At 38.2% G+C, this 20,896-nt stretch overlaps 1 protein-coding gene across 1 annotated transcript in view; it reads left to right on the plus strand.

Annotated features, from left to right (window-relative positions):
- hs6st1a (heparan sulfate 6-O-sulfotransferase 1a) overlaps window positions 1–14,059 on the plus strand; it is a 102,717-nt gene extending 88,658 nt beyond the window's left edge. The window contains exons 2-4 of the mRNA XM_033988549.2: window positions 2,291–2,513; window positions 6,679–6,927; window positions 9,873–14,059. Coding sequence (XP_033844440.1) covers window positions 2,291–2,513; window positions 6,679–6,927; window positions 9,873–10,175 — 775 coding nt within the window. The 3' untranslated portion in view covers window positions 10,176–14,059. The remainder of the gene's footprint in view (window positions 1–2,290; window positions 2,514–6,678; window positions 6,928–9,872) is intronic.
- Window positions 14,060–20,896: the final 6,837 nt, after the last annotated feature.

The following is a 20,896-nucleotide window of genomic DNA, read 5'->3' on the forward strand; positions in this document are numbered from 1 at the left end:
ATGCGCTGTCTAAACTGGCCTTCACTTCACTTGTGCTAATTAGCGCTGTGGAATCAATCAACACGAGCTCGTTTGGACAGACAGCCGGACGTCTGGAGCTGGAGGGAGATGTGTGAGGGAGAGTGAGGGAGAGTGAGGGAGAGTGAGAGAAAGTGAGGGAGAGTGAGAGAGAGTGAGGGAGAGTGAGGGAGAGGGGGGGTCTGCCAGGGTTACACAAGGGGGAGTCGCATCACGTCACTGGAACTGTATGTCCAGAGACAGTAGTGTTTATAACATAGACAGCTGTATGTAATTGTTTTAGCATTCTTGTAAAATTTCGCAACAGCCAAGTTTATACATTTTTGAAAAGTTACGCAAATGTTATTTATATTATTTTTTTTATTTTCAGTCCTCTGTAATTCAAATTATTCAAATAAATCTGGTAAATGTGTAATGGACTTATTGTATCGCAAGAGGAACTTCCTTGATAACAACCGGATGATGTCACAAGGTGAAACTAAGTGTTTTTGAACATGGAAGCTACATTATAACATAGGTGAAGACTAAAATAAAAGCAAACACCATATAGGAGCTTTAAAGTCATAGTATGTAACTTTTTGCATTATGTATGTTTTTATTGCACCTAAAAACATAGAAAAACATCCTTAGTCCTTACTCTGAGCGGGCTTGCATCTCCACAAACCTGACTCTTACTTGCCCTTCTTCCTACTTTTTTGGAAAATGTATTCCCTTGGCTATAATATCCCACAGTATGGCATAAAGCATATCTATCTCCATGGAGAATATTCCAAAGTATGGCTTTAACATTCTGTTTCTGGAGGTGGAAAGTCACCTGCATGATTCTGTAGAAAATTGCATACTATCACTTTAATGGTGATTATGCTAAATGGTAATAATTTTGAATGGCATCCGAAATCATAACATGCGATTTGTGAATTTTGTCGATCTAACTTAAAATTATCGTTTCAAATTTAGTATTGTGACAACACTAAATGCAAATATATCATTTCAAGTCGATTTCAGTACTAAGGAATAGACTCTATACTTGAGGCTGATTCCGATACCACAATGATGATAAAAACACAACTCTTTTATTTTGTGTTTCTTTCACTTTAACAAAAACACCCAAAACAACATGAATGAACCGCGTAAATAAACACTACATGACTCCATTGTGCTCGCTCTTTTCTCCATTCTGTATATAAAGTCTTTTTGTTGCGGCGTTAGTTTACACAGTGCATTATATTCTTTTGAAGCTTAGAAGTACCCGCACCACATCCTGTTATTTATTAACAAACTCATTGTTAAAACACCAGCTACCTGCTTTGTTGCCTTTACTCAAAATGCCAAAGTAATTAATCTAAATCTGTTTGCATGCATATTAGAAACACGCTTTTGTGAATCGCTCATATTTAATGCTTTCAACTCCAGACAATAGATTCATTTCTCATACCTGAAGTGTTGTGTTGAACAGTGCCACCACATGGACAGTATAAGAAACTGCAGTCCTTGTGTATTAGTCTGTTGCTTTAATTCCTCAGCTGAATTGGTCCCATAGGAAAGGCCTGGAAAGATTCACTCCAACACTTTGCCAATATCGCAATGAGTCTTACTGCGACTGTGTTAAGAGCTCGGGTTGTTTATTGATTGTGGATTTGTTGTGTGTGTCTCTTTAGTGGGTAGATTTTATACTTTAAAATATTATGAAGTACAAAGTAGTCATCTGAGGAACTACTGAATTAAGAGTAGGAGGTGTTCTAAGTACTAGTATGTTTTCAGAGTTGTTGTGAATGTAATATTTGATTGTGAATAAGTTAGGCTGTTTGATACCTTTCTCGACAAAGAGAAAGTGAAAGTATTTTTTCACAGTGGGAAGAGTAGACAAGAAGATATTGTATTGTATCAGTTTGGTCATAGTTTAATCGTAGTATTCGTCCTGGCGGGCAGCAAATGTAAAGGGTTTTAGGGTTTTTTTGGACAACACACTTCTGGTCAAGGATTCGCCATTTGCATGTTGCCATGGAAATGTTATCGCTTTGCTTGGAATGTTCCGCAGTATAGCATTAAACTATCTTGCATTTATTCTGTGGAGGCACTGCTCAGAAATACCTGGAAAAAATGCATTCTTATTGTGTGAAGGCCTGCTCTTCCTCAGATCTGCCCTGTAACCACGGAGGTAGTTTAATGCTGTACTGTGGAACAAAATCTAAAGCTTTACTGAAGTAGTCTGAAAATTTACTTTTAAAATGCAATTCAGAGTTTATATCTGTACCGCTCTGTCTCCCTGTAGAAAGTTCTACTACATCACACTCCTGAGGGACCCTGTGTCGCGGTACCTGAGCGAGTGGAGACATGTCCAGCGGGGGGCGACGTGGAAGACCTCTCTGCACATGTGTGACGGTCGAACCCCCACCCCAGAGGAGCTGCCGTCCTGCTACGAGGGCTCAGACTGGTCCGGGTGCACGCTACAGCAGTTCATGGACTGTCCCTACAATCTGGCCAACAACAGACAGGTGAGGGAGCACTTCAGCTTCACTTTTTAAATTTAATGTCAAGGTACTGGTGAAAGGGAGAAAAACGCATTGATATTGAATGCGCTGTATTTGTTTTTTATTGATTTAAGGACAAATCTAATTGGTGGTCCAAAGTAAGGCTGTGGTCAACAACAAAAAAATTCTTGCTTGACTAAAGACATGTCCTGCCGATCGATTAGTTGACTAAAAATGGGGTGTGGCAAAAGGTCTCAAAACTATTCCATATCTCTATGTATCTGACCCAAAGTGCACTCACAAGACTACACCTGCAGGGGGACTTCATGCAAAAATAACAATTTATTTAAATAAAGACAGATTAAACCTATGAATTATGTGTTTTATCTGCCTTTTAATTATAAAAAAATACCCCAAAAAAATCCAAATCTAGTTATACCTCACTTACTTTATGCTTTTCTAGCATCTGCTTTTTACAACTCTGAGACGAGTGCGAAGTTTTGCACTGACTGTAAAACTAACAAGTAGCATGCTAATACATACATCTTGATTACCAGGCAATAAAAAGCTTTATAATTAGACGCAGACCCCATGGAGCAGACTTAGCTTGACCTCAACAGCTGCGTATACAGTAGACACTGCCTGGCCCAAAAAAAGTCGCCACCAAAAAAAAGGTCAAACACTGTAATATTTGGTTGTTCCTCCTTTAGCTTTGATTACAGCACACATTCCCTGTGGCATTGTTTTGATTTTGCTTTTGCAATGTCACAAGATTTATTTCCATCCAGAGTTGCAGTAATTTTTCACCAAGATGTTGCATTGATGATGTTAGAGTCTGACCGCTGCACAAAGCCTTCTCCAGCACATCCCAAAGATTCTCAATGGGGTTAAGGTCTGGACTCTGTGGTGGACAATCCATGTGTGAAAATGATGTCTCATGCTCCTGAGCCACTCTTTCTCAATTTGAGCCCGATGAATCCTGGCATTGTCATCTTGGAATATGCCCGTGCCATCAGAGAAGAAAAAATCTATTGATGGAATAACCTGGTCATTCAGTATATTCAGGTGTCAGCTGACCTCATTCTTTGAGCACAGACTGTTGCTGAACCTAGACCTGACTTGTACCTATTTGCTTAGTGAAATTCAGGTTGTTGTTTTTTTTTGGCCAGGCAGTGTATCTGTACTAGGGCAAGACAAATTTTGCTCAAATACAGGCCCTTTTAAGTGACCTGCTTTATAAAAATCAAACTGGGCTGAAGTTGTTTTGTGACCTAAATTATGACTTAATTGTCCTATTTTTTTGTTTTGTTTTCTGGCCTGTTTTTTGTTGCATCTTGAAAACATCAGTGCACTAGTTACACATTCACAAACTGGACATCATGTTGAAGTGCATTGCCCAAAGACACAACAGCAGTATGCATCTGGTAGCAGAGATCACTCCTTTAGCCTTATTAGATTCAGACAAAGTCGGCAACTGCTATTTCTACCAGTGACTTGCAACAAAGAAAATGATTTGGTCTGTTCTTGTACCTGATGAAGTTACACAGGGAATTGAAAAGTTGTTCTTTCATCTTATTTTATTGGTGTGCTCCAGTTTAGTGAAGAGTGTTCTCCTGAGGTTTTCAAAATCATCGGCTGGCGCTGTTCTGAAATTTACTTCAAAACAAAGAAAACATGAAAACACAGATATATTATAGGTCTTGCATTCAGAGTAAAAAAGTCTTGTACAACATAAAACCACTCCCTACATAAGTACTATTTATAGTCATAATAGACTTAGACACACTTTATTGATACAAAAGGAAAACAGCTCACACAATACAAAAAAATACAAAGTATACAAGTATATTTTATAATTCATACCATAGGCCTTTGTTTATTCCTTTTCTTCGATTGGTGATGATGAGCTACATCTTCATCTACCCCTGAGTTGGCTGATGGAAACATGGCTGCCAGTCATAGCCAGTTCCCTCCAAAACTAACACTACTCACTCATCCACGGGCCGCCATTCCCATTAACAGAATAGACTATTGTGGCCCAACATAGTCTAAAATCCGCCCCTTCCCCAGTCTAAAAAGAACATGCACTAGACATCTCACCAGTGGCGGATGAATTACTCTTTTGTTTAAGTAAAAGTACAGATAGAGGTAAAAAGCTACTCAAGGAAAAATAAAAGTAACACTTAAGGTAAAGTATTTCAGTACCCGTTTAAAAATGTACTTTAACAAATTAACTACAATTGTGTGAAATACTCAAAGTGTTAAATGTAGTGTTATTGATTAAAAAATGATACAGATTTTGGTCAAAAGTAACAATACAAACCAATTTCTTAATTTTTCTCATGAATTTGTGTTTATTTTTGTTTGCTCAAAGCCGAAGCTTGAACTCTAAAGCTTTAGTCAAGATGTTACCACAAACCTGGTAAAAACAACCCCTGAAATCATATAAAAAGTACTTTTTACTTTTAAGTCCAGTTCAAAAATGTAGTGAAGTAGAAAGTACAGATACCTGCTCCCAAATAGTAGTGACGTAAAAGTAAAAAATATCCACTGTTAAATTATAATAATAATTAAATTAAGTATAGTACAAATACCTAAAAATTCTACTCAAATACCGTACTTTACTACTTGCACTTATCTTCCACCACTGGATCTCACTTTGTTGGTTCATACATAACATAAAAAGTAACTACACTGTTCAAACCTACTGCTAAAATATGAAATATGGGCAATAAGTCACATTCAGACTTGACAAATGATGAATATAGGAAGTATTGGTGCCATTATAGTCTGAATAAAATCAATGGGAAACGCTGCACTGGCATTGCCCCAGAACACAATGATTAGCCTATGTTTACACGCACAGCTAACTACGCTAACTACGCTAACTACGCTAACTACGCACTCCAATTCTTCTTGCTTCGCCAGAGGATCTGTCAAATCACTTGTGAAAAATCCCAGAGACGTTCATGGTGCCTGTAATTTAGCATTAGCGTTAATTATTGATTTGCTAATAAAAAATGCTAACATACATGTCAACTTTAGATTAGATTTAGCTTGGGTAGTTTTTATTTTTCTCTTTTTAATGTAGCGGACTGAAACTATGAAACAACACATGCTAAAAAGAATTTAGCATAAACACTAATATAAAAAAAAAAAAATGTGTTGTGTTTTTTATGTATTGTACAGATGTATGCGTCTCCTAGCAGAGTTTAAAATTAATTAAATATATTACTTTAGATTTTGGAATTAAAATGCTAGTAATTGTTACCGTCTATAATTTCACTACCAGTTGCATCTGTGATTAGCTGCACACATGTGACACTGGGCAGCACTCACAGCTTCTCTTCACACTCGCCTCTCAGCCTCCGAAACGCCTCGGCCATCTTGTCTTCATCCTCCTCATCTTCATCCACGCCTTAGATGACCTGCAATAACAGCACCCTATCTATGTTCACACATACGACATGCGCTGGCAGACTGGAGGGTTGGGCCTGTTCTAAGTGTGAATCCTATTAAGACAAAGCGGCAAAATTGCGTTCATGTCCTGACTGTTTTTTCGCTTGCCAAGTTAATAATGGAGGTGTCAATAGTAGTACAATGCAGTACACTTGGCAGAAACAATAGACCATTTCATTACTATTCAACATCACCATCTTCCACTAAAGGGACGTCCCAAAGCTTTTCAAAATATCGGTATATACTCACGAGTGTTACACAGTGTAGCAAACACGTATAGTAATAATTCATCCCATTGGTATTTCGGTGCTTTTGTGGGTAAATATTTCCCTGAAAAGAAAGCCACCTGGATAATTAAATAAAGAGAAGTTCGAGAAAAAACTCCCCAAAAAACTAGAAATTGACTGATAAGGGTTTTTGTAGATTGCCTAGAATCCACAAAAAAATTGTCTTTGAGCTCTGCTGATAGTTTTGGGCCAATTTTGTTTATTATCCCTAAATTGTATAATATAAATTTACTATAATCCTCCTCCATAATGCTGTTTTCCCACAAACTGAATAAGAAGGCTGTGTGCATATGCGTATTTATGCATATTCTCTAGGGAGCTGGTTGGCACAGACAAAATATTGCCCTCTGCTGGAGATTTAAGGCCTATAGTTATCGGCCTCACTCTAACAAAGCCCCAACATATTGATATAGAGTTGCACTGTTTCCTGTGTGTCCCTGTAGGTGCGTATGCTGGCAGACTTGAGTCTCGTGGGCTGTTACAACATGTCCACGGTGCCGGAGAAGAAGCGCGCTCAGCTCCTCCTAGAGTCGGCCAAGAAGAACCTGAGGGACATGGCCTTCTTCGGGCTCACCGAGTATCAGAGGAAGACCCAGTTCTTGTTCGAGCGAACCTTCAGACTGCGCTTCATCCGGCCCTTCATGCAGTACAACAGCACCAGAGCGGCAGGTGTGGACCTCGACAATGCCACGGTGAGTGACCAGACGGCTGCCTACTGCAAGAATACAACGTTCTCTTCATGTCTTGGTAGGACTCCCAGTTACGGCTGGGCAGTGAAACTTGGTTCCAAGTAGTACAAAAACGTTGCTTCAGTGCTAGTTTTTGGTTCCTTGGCTTTAAATGCTCTTGTCAACGAGCCAATACATACACCACACTGATTTATTTAACAGCAGCGCAGTTGCTCATACATCATGACTGCGCTCTTCACAAACAAATGGCACAAACGGCACTCATGCTTTAACATTGGTTACATGTGTTCAAACAAAGTGCACGCTGTTTCTTCAGCTCTTCTGTTTTACCAGTAAAATGATACATTGCAGAGTTGCAACGTATCCACTCAAAAACACATCAAGTTTCTAGTGCGTGGCCTTTACAGTGTCTCGAAGTTTAAGTGTTGTGCCTAATAATAAATCCACATCCTGTCACAGTCTGAAAAGTTGAAGCCAAACAGATACCTGTCCCAGTAAAAAGCATAATTCACAATTAAATGTGTAGTACATTTCCAGTGTGGCGTGTGTCTGCGTAAAGATGCAGCTAAACCAGTCCACATAAAGTCCGCCATAATCATTTACATGCACATTTGTTTTGAGTTATAACTGGACATCTAAAAAGAAATGTTCAAGAACAGGTGTCAAAAAGCAGATATCATTAAGGTACTGCTATGGAAAAACATCAAAAAGTGCCCAACCCTACTCCCAGAGGTGCTCTAGTTTCTTCCATCAACCTAAAACGTGCACAATAGGCCAATACTGCAGCTAGATACTCTTGACTATGAAATTCAGCTCAAAATCCCCACATTTTTTCATGTTACTCTGGTCTAACCCCACCAACTGGAGTTTAGCAATAAGTGCTTTCCGGTGATGGTTGGCCATATCTTCAAATGAGACTGAAAATCTGACCTCAGCTAACACCATCTGTCCACAAATAAAGCCTTTGATAAAGCGTGCAGTTTCTCACAACACTTGTATTATTTATAGCACCTCTGCTATGACTGGAATGTGCCCATAAGTGACTGTGACTGACCAGTTTAATAAGGCCTTGATGTGTGAAGACGTGTTACCACTTACAACTCTACGAATACAAGCCAATGTCATTAAAGAAGGCATATTGTGCGTTTGTCTGCTGTATGGTTATAATCTATGACGCACATGGATCATTGTTAGAATTTGGACAGTTTGAATTGCAATATTGATCTAAATAGACTTAATAAAAGAGTCTATTGATTTCCGGGTTGGAAAATTGCTGAGTCCGATAAGGTAAGTCGGCGTAAACGTCATCACAACAAAGTGCTGCAACGATTACTCAAACATGCAGGGATCACTCTAAATAGAACTTTGAGAGGGTACACGAGAAGGTACAACAATTATAAGACGATTAAAAGCTCTGAGAAGTTGATTTTGCAGAATAAAAATATATTTTCCAGAAAAACAGCATTCCGTTGTACTGCTGGTGAGATCGACATGGTAAATAATGTGTAAAATGATGAAATACACTCTTGTCACTGAAGAGAAAGAGTTTGAATAATCGTGTATCGCTACTGTGAAATGAGCTGGGTTCAAAAGCAGTGACCTCAAAGACTTGCAGACGGCACGGTGGACCGCAACACTTTTCAAAAAATTATGTAAAAAAATATCTGTTTATATGATAATATTTTCAAGCCACATTGTTAGGAGCCTGATGGAAAGAGTGGATGACAGTTCGTTGGTGTTACTTTGTGTTGACAAGCTTAAAATTGCGTTGTCAGCCCGGGTACCCTTCGCGGTTCATCAACATATAATTTTGAAGCAGTTATTGATGGATCTGTTTTGCACACAAATCATTTTCAGCAATCACAATCACGGCTCAAATCACACTGGGGACTGCCTTCCTACGTGAATGCACAAAAGCAGAGACATCAGAAGAAAAAATGCTAACATGACACATTTGTTCAATATTTTTCAGTGTTTGTTATGCTGTGTTGGATGTTGATAATGTAATGCTAGTCTTTGATATTTAGTTTTGGTATTAAAAATTATACTGACTTATCTGGTCACCTGCTTGTCTTTGAAATGTAACAGCATTGCCTGGGATGGTCCACAGTATGGTATTACGTGTATTTCTCTATATATTTTACTACAGGTGTTGTTATCACTCAAAAACATGCATTCCCTCTGTGTGTGGGCTCGCCTCTCACAGATTTGACCTGTGACACGGCCTAGTGGTGCCACCTGCTTGTCTCCATGGAGATAGACAAGATTACTGCCATACTGTGGAACATACCAGACAAAACAATAACATCTAAATGGAAACAAACAGGGTGAAGCAGAAAAGTTGGTTCTTTAAGTGTAGTCGCTCTTGCCAACAGTGGGATCAAGGGATTAAACTGCTGACACACTGAGAAGCAGCTTAAATAATGTAAAAAAGACCCAAAAATCAAAACAAACATGAAGATGGTTAGCTGTAAACAGAAGGCATAGTGAGCGGCTGGTGAAGGTGAATGGATCTTAAGATCACAGAGGAGCTTTCTCTGAATAACCCAAACCTTTCGATTTCACTCAGGAGTATCCAAACTGTGGCCCGGGGGCTGCTGAAATGGCCCAAATAATCAAAATGGAAATCATTACTGTAGATTAAGTAATTCTACTGCTATAACCTCAGTGACATCAGATTGTGATTGCTGTTCCAAACCTTATTAAAGTCATGATCCTCTGTCACAGTTATGTTAAAGGTCTTTTGAATGACCCACTTGTGTATGTATGTGGACCAGGTGGAAACATCTGGCAAATTATTGAGGCTGGTCCACTGTGGCAGCCCCTGGCAAATAACCCGACAGCCTAAAGTAAACACTCAATGTAAAAAAAAACGCTATGTATTCCACTCCAAGTAAAAGCTCAATTTCTCTTTCAGTTCAATATCAACATTTTTCTTTCTCTCCCAGATCCAGCGCATCGAGGAGTTGAACGAGTTGGACATGGAGCTGTACGACTACGCCAAGGACCTGTTCCAACAGCGCTACCAGTTCACCAGGCAACAGGAGCGCAGGCAGCAGCGCCTCAAGCACCACCTGCAGTCCCACCAGGGCCTGGGGCTGGGGGTGAGTCTGTGGCCCTCCTCCCCCCAGGACGAGGAAGGGGCGGAGGGCAGGGACGAGCCAGAGGAGGCGGGGGGACGTACGGAGGAGATGGTAGGCTCCAGACTCCCCACCGAAGACTACATGAATCAGATTGTCAACCGCTGGTAGCATAAGGACTACTGTGAAGGACTGTAGTGTAAAGGACTGATTGAATGCATGGGCTGAATGAAGGTGGTTTTGTGTCTTTGGCAATTCTATGATTTAGATTTTTTTTAATGATGAACTGATTTTATTTCTTACTATCAGTACTATTTTTTACAAATTTTTATATCAAATTTCATTGTCTGTTTTTTGTCATTTTAAAGGAAAAGTCTCATTGTGTTTTTATTTGTTTTGTTTTTGTTTTTTTTTTACATTTTACACATTTTTATAGAAACTGTGGTAACCTTTGCATTGATATTTTAATTTATTTGACCTTTTTTCCCCTTTTTTTCAGAAAATGCAAAAATATGTATCAAAAATAAGCTTGAATGAACAAGACACAAAACTACCTTCATGAAACTCTGCATTTGGCTCTGGGGGCGAGTCCATATGGTTGCTATGGAACCCCAGGGCTCGGTGCGTTTAATGCCAGGCCGACGTTAGAGCGCCCCCCCCCCCCCCCCGCCCACCATTTGCTTCTGTCTGTCCCACCGTCTGAGCAGCCTCCTGTTCAGTCCTGTATGGAGCATGATGAATTTTGAACTAATTCCCACTTTATCCTCGCAATGGACCAGACTATTTCCTGGAAGACAATGAAAGTATATGGGATGACCAGAACAATATGAAATGTGGGGATAGAAGACTTAAAATTACTTTCTGCTTTAAGAAATCCACCATTTTCCTCATGAACAAGCTTGGATCACGATCATTTTAGGAGAACGCATCATTCTGTATTTTCCTTTTGTGTGTATGCTTTTTTGAAAGCAGAATTGTAATAACACTGAGACCAATGTTGCTGCCTAGAGAATTCCTTTATTCCTTTATTTTTGTTGATTTTATTTTTTCAAAGCTGTTGGATTGGATCGTCGCACAGTCGGACCATAGCCATTTCTGAAGCCTTGAAACTTTGATAAGATTGTCTAATTTGTCTGGGTAAGGCTTCCGTAGTTCCAGAAACTACACTAGGTTAGGTTATGCTAGGCTGTGCTAGGCTAGGCTAATTGTTTTTTATCACAGACACATCAGCTCATCAACATTGCTACCTTAATTTGTAGTTTGTTTAAAAAATCAAATCTATAATCAAAATTATTAAGGCATTATTTGAATGTCACCATTTTTCACATGTGAGTTTTATTGTGTGTTTTTTTTTTATCATTTTTTTCTGTCTTTTTTTTTTTTTAGATAGTTTTGATTATATCTTTTTATATTATTAAACTTATAGGGCATTATATTAAATAATTACAGTACTATATTTTCCTCTCCTTCCCATCCCACTATGCAGACCACTGGAAGAGCCACTTTCTCTGTACTACCATGTATGCATTGTAAACGAGCAGTGTAGACCAACAGCCAATGGGAGCGTCCTTTACTCGGAGACCTCTCACTATGCAAGTGTGTGACTGGCCCAAACTACTTCATTTTTCAAGTCATGTTAACTTATATTCATATTCACATTTTCACAGTGTATTCCTTCCAGCACAGTCTTTGCTCCCGTGACTCTTTGGGGAGACTGACAGCCAATTAGAGAGCTGGATTTCGGTCTAGGTGAGGTATCAAAGGCAGAGGGGGGTGAGGAGGAGGGGAGGGGGAGGTGGTTTGTTGCCGGGCCCCCCGCTGTGGAGCCGTGGAAGCCTTACCTCAGACAAATGTGGAAGATGTTGGAACTGCTGGTCGCCATGGCAATGTGTGAACCCACTGCACATTTTGGTTCGGAGAGGTTTTTTTTTTTTTTTACTTTTATGCAAATGTTTTTTCCCCTCAATTTTTAACTGTTAACAAAATACAGCTGGTTTAAACTAAAGGAAAGGATTGAATGTGTCAGTTGAATATTCTCTTATTCATGTTGGTAAGCACTTATATATTTTTTTATATATATATATACAAAAAGGGGTTACCATTCTTGAATATTATAAACTATTTCTCTTGGCCACTGGTTTGTAGCTTAAAAGTGCTTAAAATGAAAATTAGGTTTGTTTAATCTTTTTCATAATAATTCATAACATGTTTATCTAGCGCAATTTGGGTTCGCTACCATCCATGACTTTGTTTCACCAGTAGATGGCAGACGTGAAACCTGCCCCCCCCCCCCCCCGTCCTCTCACCTGGCCTTTGTTCAGACTCACCTGTGCTCTCTGGTCTTGTGTCAGGACAAAGCTGGCACACTATCAGACGGACATAACATAGATAGCATCTACTGGTGGGATGATACAAATATTTACTAGATGGAAAAACTTACCTTAAATAATTAAAATTGGCTCGATGTTTATCGTAGTTTCAGTACATTTTGATTTGTTTTTGACTACTTTCAAATTGTTTTCATTCGTCATTTCCAGTAGAAGAATACGCATTTTATCTTAAGTGCAACACAACATTTTTTCTTGTTTTAAAGCCACAGTGTGTAACTTTTTGCCAAAAATCTAGACTATAATAAAAATGGTTTGCTTGTATTTATTGCACAGGAAAACTTCTGTCCTTACTGTGAACGGGGCTTGAATCTCCACATACGTGACTCATTTTTGGTCTGGAAATGTTGTTTCTTTGACTAAAGTGTGAAGATTTGTCACCTTCAGAAAGTTACATACTGTGCCTTTAAGTGTAATGTGACTTGTCTTTATCATATTTCACTCGGCCCTTCGCTGTGTTACAGGTGATGGGTTTGTAACTCATCACTGTACGGTCTATGAAAAAGTGGGTTGGCCATCACTGTCTGTTAGAGAACAGCACTGCATTAAGTTTATCTATAAGGGATTACTTCAAAAACTGCCAGAATACCTCACCTGCTTGTTAATTATTGATACCGGAATATTTAACACCAGATCACATGACTGCATAAGGCTAAGGACGAGCCACACCAGAACTGAGATGGGAAAGAGGCTTTTAGCTGTTTTGCTTCTCAAAAATGGAATATGCTCCAAGGAAAAGCAAAACTGGACACGGTGGTGACACAATTGCAATTTAATAATCTGATAACAAACTTTTATACACACACCTGCACTTGTTATTGATGTTTTTTATGGACTTATTAGTTTTGATTGTTTTTTCGGTTTTGTTGTATTTTAAACAGGGCACCCATGAAAAAGAGAGCCCAAGTGCTCTCATTGGGTCCCCCTGTATAAATAAAGATAAATAAAATAAAATAAAAATATTGTATTACTGTAATAGTCAAATGATGATAAAAAGCTTCTACTTAAGTCAAACCATTGTAGCTTTAACTTAAACCTCATTATAACTGGTTCACACGTTGCCATTGGACTGATCAGTATGTTCCATGTATTTCCTTGAGTTGGTTTTGTTTGGGAGGAGGCCAAGCAGTGCCTCTCAGAATGCATACGTTTTGACTACTCATGAATGCCTGGTGTGTGTGTGTGTGTGTGTGTAAATACCATGTACAGAATGCCTTCGGATGTGAATGCCTTTGTAAAATAGCGTGCCTGAAATTATTTTTTTAATTTGTAATAATTTCATTCCAATATGGCGACATGTGTGATTCAAGCCGATCCTGTTTGCCCTTTTAAACAAATGTTTTCAGAAAAGTGAATAAAATGGCTTCTACATTCTTATGCAATGTCAAAATGTGTATGGTCAGTGTTTTGTAATTTTATCCAAAAATTTTCAGATCCATTCTCCAACTATTATCAGCATTGTTAATATGGGGTAGCAGACAGGAGCAAGAGTATTTTATTTTATTTTTGTTTCTTTTGCGTGCGCAGAGTGTATAATTATTTTTCATTATAATTTACAACAACAGCAATAGTCGGTGCATTCTCTGTAATGTTGCTTCTGTCTGCTAATCCATATTGTAAACAAAAAAAAAAAAAAATTATATAATATTGTTTAAAAAATTATAATTGAAAAATACTGGACTATTAAATTAAAATCGATTTGGAAAAATTAATTACATTTTCAACATGTCTCTCTTGATTCTACAATGTGAAACCATCATTTCCGTATTCACTAAACTTTACTAGAATGTATCTGCACAACTGTAAAACAATATATTTTTATTGACACATTTTACATGTTTGATCAATACATTCAAAACATTAATTTGAGAATTGACAAAATGTTACCAAAATGTAACAATATCTTTAATTTCTCCAGACAAAAATCTAAGATGGAGGTGAGAATGTAATACTATGGCACTGTTGAATCCAAATGAATGTTTTGGCATCATTCAGAACTGGTATTTAAATCAACTGTTTATTTTGAAACATCAGGCTTATGGAGATAAATATTACATTACACTTTATTTTACAAATTATGTAAAGACACTGTACCTGAATTACAGTCTTAAAAATGCGGAACTAGTTCATTTTAAACAGTTTGAAAGGTATTCCTCACTTACCTTATTCATTCTGAGAGCCTAATTAGGGCTGCAACTAACAATTATTTTCTTAACGATTAATCTAGCAAAAAAAAAAAAGGATTAATCGTAGGCCAGTAGCGTACAATCCGCAGTGGGCGTGTGTGCGCATTAACAGCACCTGTGTGTGCAGCTTCGCTGAGAAAAGGAGTCTCCCTGAAGGACTATTTGTTTGTATAGAGCAAATAGTACACACAGCATGGCACATGCAGCGCTGTGAAATCTGCCTCACTTTTATGAGGAGCCCTTTCTCGTTTCACTTTCAGTGTTAACAGTATCTATGCTGAAAACTCTGCGTCGTTGGTGTACTGTGTGTCTCGCACACTGTTGTGTGGAAATACAGCGCAGATGTTGAGAGCGCACATTTACTTGTTATATCTGCCACATTAAAGACTCTGCTCTCAAGGCAACTCATCGACTCACTCAACACGCGGCAACGTATTTTCCTACTCAACATCGTCAATTATATCTACGAATCGTTGCAGCTCTAATCGTAATTATTCACCATGATGAGTTTATAAGCACTTTTTATAACTTTTGCCATCATGATAAAACTAACAACTAGCATGATAACTCACACTTCCAGATTCTCTGACAATAAAACACTTTAAAATTAGCCCCAGTAAACAGACAAACAGTGTTCTTATTTTGACCTCAAGAGCTGCTTATACAGTATCGGTATGTACTGGGGCAACACACGTTTTGCTCAAGGTACAGGACCTATAATTTATAACAATTTACCCATTCTGAAACTTCTAGCAATAACAAAATATATTTTCAGACATGAGTTTTGAGTTTTGATGGTTGGTTTAAAGTATAATATATAATTTAAATGTATGTAATTTTGTTTCGTTTTTTTCTTGGATTTTGATGCTGGGTCTGAGTGGTGCCTAGTTTGTTAAAACGTTAAATCTTCAAACTGATGAACTGCAAATTGTTCTCTCATTCAATCTAAAATTTAAAGTTTGAAAATCAATTGAATCATTGTCAAAATATCCATTTATAAATGCATCTGAACTGTCCTGTTGTCTGAATTTTATAAGGGAAATTCAAAATGGCCGCCTCACACTATGTACATGTCTTAACTTGTTTTTATTTTGAAATGGGCAGAGCATTATTTTTCCCTTTATTTTTTATAAATTGTAATGGTTTTGGAATGGTGTGCAGTCTGTCTCCTTCTGTATGCAACATTCTGGGTTTGTTTTTTTATTATTGCAAAAATGATCATCGAACCACCAATTAAAATATTTCATTTTTACAGAATAAACTGCTTGTATTTTATTTGTCACTATTCTTCAAAGGGTTCCTGTTAAGACTGAACTGGATTTATAACCCTCAAAGAAGAGATATTATGCAGTTTAGTTACAAACAAGTATGCAATAGTAAGTTATTCAATACACCAAAACCGGAATAAAACATTGTGGCTGGTTGTGACAGGAAGGGCATCTGGCTTAAAAAACAGCAAAATCATCACATGACTCTGGCTCATTGTGACCTTTGACAATAAAGAGAGTAGCCAAATTTCAAATTTTTTTCCCAGTATTTAGTCCAGTTTTTGTGCATAGTCAAACATGATGTAAACTAGGCCAATGTAAATCAATAACTTTAATAAATATACCATGTAGATATTCCTTTCCTTAGCAAATACCATCTTTATTTGCCTGAGATGCAGAATACACACTTCTCCAATACTTTATCTGTGCATCTGCATGAGTTCAAATGGGCCAGATTGGTGGTCCTCACGGTCTGCTGTATTAAAACAAATATGGCTGCTTACAAGGAGAAAAGAGGTGTGACAGAGAGCGTGGGGACAAAACTCATATCAATCTGTATAAAAAATATAGAGGGATTATATTCTGAACTTGTCACACAAATCTTTAGTAGACTAATTAAAAGAAACAGGTCTGTAATCTGGTCAAACTTGGACTGAACCCACAGGCCACAGTTTGTGAACACTACAGTATTTCCAGACATTTTACATTGTAGCTATAATGTCTTCCCTGGCTACACCTATAGAGGACATGTTCCTCACCGCCCCCCACTGTCCAACGCCGTGACCCCATAAACTAACCACGCTCGCCCTGATGACACCCACAACCTTGTCAGCTCTGATATACACACTAATTCTATTCTCTATCCTCCAGGGAGCAGGCAAACGCACACTAATGCACCTCCACAGACCCCCTCCTCTGCTGGCGAGGGAGGGCAGGGCAGTGGGGGTCCTGTCCTTGGATGGAAAGGGTCGACTATAGCTGTGCTCAATTTTGATTCTAAAGATGTACAATATTGCTAGATCAATGTATTTATCACAGTTGGTTAAAGACACGAATTCAAGAAAAATGTGGCTTGCCCCAGTACAGATATATTGTAGAAGCAGCTCTTGAAATCAAATAGGTCAGCTGAGTGCTTTCTGCATCTAATTAGAAAGCATTTTATTGGCTGATAATCAGGAAGTGTGCTTTAGCATGCTAGTTGTTGTTAGATTTACTGCAATGGCAAAACTCCGTCCTGTTCTCTAAGTTGTGAAAAACATGTCTGTTTTTCATGTATATAACACATTAATAATGAGGTACCGCGGCTTTAATGTTGCCAAAGATTGCACTTGTTCAATCAAACTATCAGAGCTTCAATCTGTGCATTCTGATGTCGTGTCCTTGAGCATGACACTTCACCCTCCAAATATGGATGATTGCATGGATGTTTTGGTAAGTGCAGGCATGCAAAATAGTAAACATATAATTACATAGCTGCTTCTTTCTTTTATCAGGGGGTATGAATATGAACAAGTGTTGTCATAATCCAGGTAAGTTTGTTTACATCAGATGCCCTTTCGGTCTTTGTGTGTCATGGGATTTGGACCAACCAAACCCTCTCGCTTCCACACAAATGTTTCATGCACTATACAGGGACGACAGTGGTTAAAGTGGCTAGAGCGCTTACTCCAAGATCAGTGATTCAGTCCTGCTCAGACTAGTGAGTACTTTTGTTGTGTCCTTAGGCAAGACACTTTACCCACCTTGCCTAGTATGAACGTGATGTGTCAGTGTTTGGCATTAGCAGCTTTATTCAGTCTACCCCAGGGCAGTTGTGTGATGACAGAAGTGGCTAATCATCAACAAGTATTGGAGTGAATGAATGAATAACACACTGTAAATCACTTGAGCAGGAATACCCAAAGTCCGGCCCAGGGGCCAATTAAAGCCCGTGTACAAATTTCCATTGGCCCGCAGCATCTAGAATAAAAATAATTATGTGTGGCCCATCAGCACTGTTGACCAGTGTAAAATAAACCTGTTCAAACTCGCTAACTTTTATCGCCAACTGGATACAGACAGGTATAAAGATATTCGAACCTTTGCTAAGAAAATCCTGGGTTTGTTTGGTTATATTTGTGTGAGAAGACATTCTTGGTTATGAACTTTAACAAGAACTGTGTGAGGACAAATCTAACTGACTCTCGCCTGCGTGACATTTTGCGCATCGAAACCACTGTCTTTGAGCCAGACCTGGTTTATTTACTACAGTCAGATTTCAGTTTCACCCTTCACATTAGTGCAGACAAGTTATTTGTTCACCTTCTGAGGTGAATAAATAAATAAATCTCAAGGAATTTATTTTATTGTGATTATCAAAACTACAGTTTAAATGTTTACTTTTTTACATTAATTCTGTTTTCGAAAGGTTAAAGCTATTTGCAATAAAAAGTAAAAAAAAATTACATAGTTAATTTGCAGTTAACATTAATGGTTCAAAGAATGATCAGGCCAAATGGTTGGCCCCAAACACTTTCATCTCACCAAATCTGGCCCTCTTTGTAAAAAGTTTGGACACCCCTGCACTTGAGTATCTTGAATGGCAATGGCACTATGTAAACTCAAGACTCAGAAACTTTTCCTGTTTAAGGTCAGTTAGGATGAATAAAATTATTTCTATTTGCTAAATGAAAATAAATTATTGTGTGTGTGTGTGTGTGGGGGGGGGGGGGGGGGGGGTAAATAAATTATTAATAATGAAAATAAATTATTTCTATTTGCTAAATAATGAGAGAAGGATTTTTTGGTTTTAAATTTTTCATTACATTCCTCAAAGTTAGAAGTTTACATACATTTCATCAGTATTTGGTACCATTACTTTTAAATTGTATGACTTGGGTCAAATGTTTTGTATATCCTCCCACAAGCTTTTCAGGTCTGCTCATACAGTTTCAATAGGACTGAGATCAGGGCTTTGTGGGGCCACTCCAAAACATTGACTTTGTTGTCCTTGAGCCACCTTATAGCCAATTTGACAGTGTGCTTTAGGTCATTGTCCATTTGCGCCTAAGCTTTAACTTCCTGGCTGATGTTGAGATGTTGCTTCAGTATTTCCACATAATGTTCTTTCCTCATGATACCATCTATTTTGTGAAGTGCACCAGTCCCTCCTGCAGCAAAACAACTCCACAACATGATGCTGCACAGAGGAAAATGTCACCTTCACGCATCTGGAAAGTGCATCCAAGGATGAACCAGACTTGTGCAATCCACAGTTTTTTTTCCTTATATCTTGGCTGATTTATTTTGACTTTCCCATGATGTTACATTAAAAAGTGATGTGTTTCAGGTGTGCCTTCAAATAAATCCACAGATGTGTCTATAATTAACTCAAATGCTGTCAATAAACCTATCAGAAGCTTCCAAAGACATATCATCATCATCTGGGTTTTCCCAAATTGCTTAAATGCATACAAATCTTACACTATGTAAACTTCTGACTTTGAAGAAAGTAATGAAAAAATGTCTAATTATTCTGGCATTTAGCAAAAAGAAATTATTTTGGTAATCCTAACTGACCGAAAACAGGAAAAGTTTCATGTCAGACAGTGAGAAAAAAAAGCTTATGTGTCTTTTTATATAGTGTATGTAAACTTCTGGTTTCAACTATATTTTTTTTTTATCTCTGCAAAAGTGACAGTAATGTATAGAGCACCTCCCAACAGCAAGACCAGTCACAAGGTTGAACTGAAAACAAATGAAAAAGCGTGTTAAACGTATTCTGTCACCACAATGCTCAAATAGTGCCTGCCATTTCCAAGCTACCAACAATTGCGCCGCATCCCAGGCCAGAATCCACGCTTAACTATCTGGACCCATGGCTACAGTCCTTTATATAGAGGTCACAATGGATTCTGCTCTTTCATCCAAACAAAAACATCCTTTAATAGTGCTTATTTTCACCGCGGAATTCAGCAGATAAGTTCAAACTGAGCCAACAAACGCGTTTCTGGAGGGATGCCCTTATTGGCTGGGCCCACAGAGGAGTCAGGCTTTTGTGTGGGGATGAGCCGCTGCCAGGAGAGACATTAGACCTTAATCACCACATGCACAAAGAGACATCTCTACAGAAATGCTTTTTGTGGACTGCTTTGTTGGAGAAATAAACCGTGGAAGACAGCGTTGAGTGAGTGAATCGAAATGAAATAATGTTATCACTACTATGGGGACAAAACCATGGGGCAAAGTGGGTTAAGCGTTTGCCCGTCAATCATATCATCAGCAGTTCAAAGAATATCTGTTTGTTGTACACTTCGGCCATATCGCTGAACCCAAAATTGCAATAGGAGGGGTATCTACCGTAAGCATGCAGTTTAATGAACGCAATTTATGGACTCAAAAAATATTCTACCTGTGACGTAACAATCTGGGAAAAGCTCAAAGAGGTACGTTTTGCACAATATGTGTTCTTAACAGCATGTTTGTGAAATATAGGACTCATTTTATACGGGACTATAAAGTAAGGATGTATAGTTCTGATGCTGGTATCAGATATTGGCACTGATCTAGAAAAAATTGCTAGATTGTGTGGCGATTTCGAAATATAAATTTAAGTAATAAGACTATTTAATGGTTGTAGTTGTCCCAGAAAGTCTCATAATGTTTGAACTTTTATTGCTACAAAGTGGTTTTGTAGTTACTTGAAGGACAAATGACAACTACATAGCACATTTGGATCAGTTTGGCCTTATTTATTTTAGTTAATAGTAAATAAAATGCTGTTTTCAGTCCTCGCACCGCACATCGGTTGATACCAGTTATCGGCAGAAACTTAAAACCATAGTATAGAAATTGTATCAGAACTGAAAAAGCTGGATTCTTCAATCCCTATTGAAAAGTAAAACTACTGTTACAGTTATGAAGTCAGAGGGAATGCTGGCAACAATAGGGACTGAAGCATTTTCAAATAGCAAATTAGTTGGATGGATATTTTTCAACCAGCTGCTGACCAATGCTTTTGAGGCAGTTTACGTGCTGAAGAGCCATATAATATACAATGGATAAGAGCTCAA

Source organism: Periophthalmus magnuspinnatus, chromosome 22 (assembly GCF_009829125.3).
Source record: "Periophthalmus magnuspinnatus isolate fPerMag1 chromosome 22, fPerMag1.2.pri, whole genome shotgun sequence".
Lineage (NCBI taxonomy): Eukaryota > Metazoa > Chordata > Actinopteri > Gobiiformes > Gobiidae > Periophthalmus > Periophthalmus magnuspinnatus.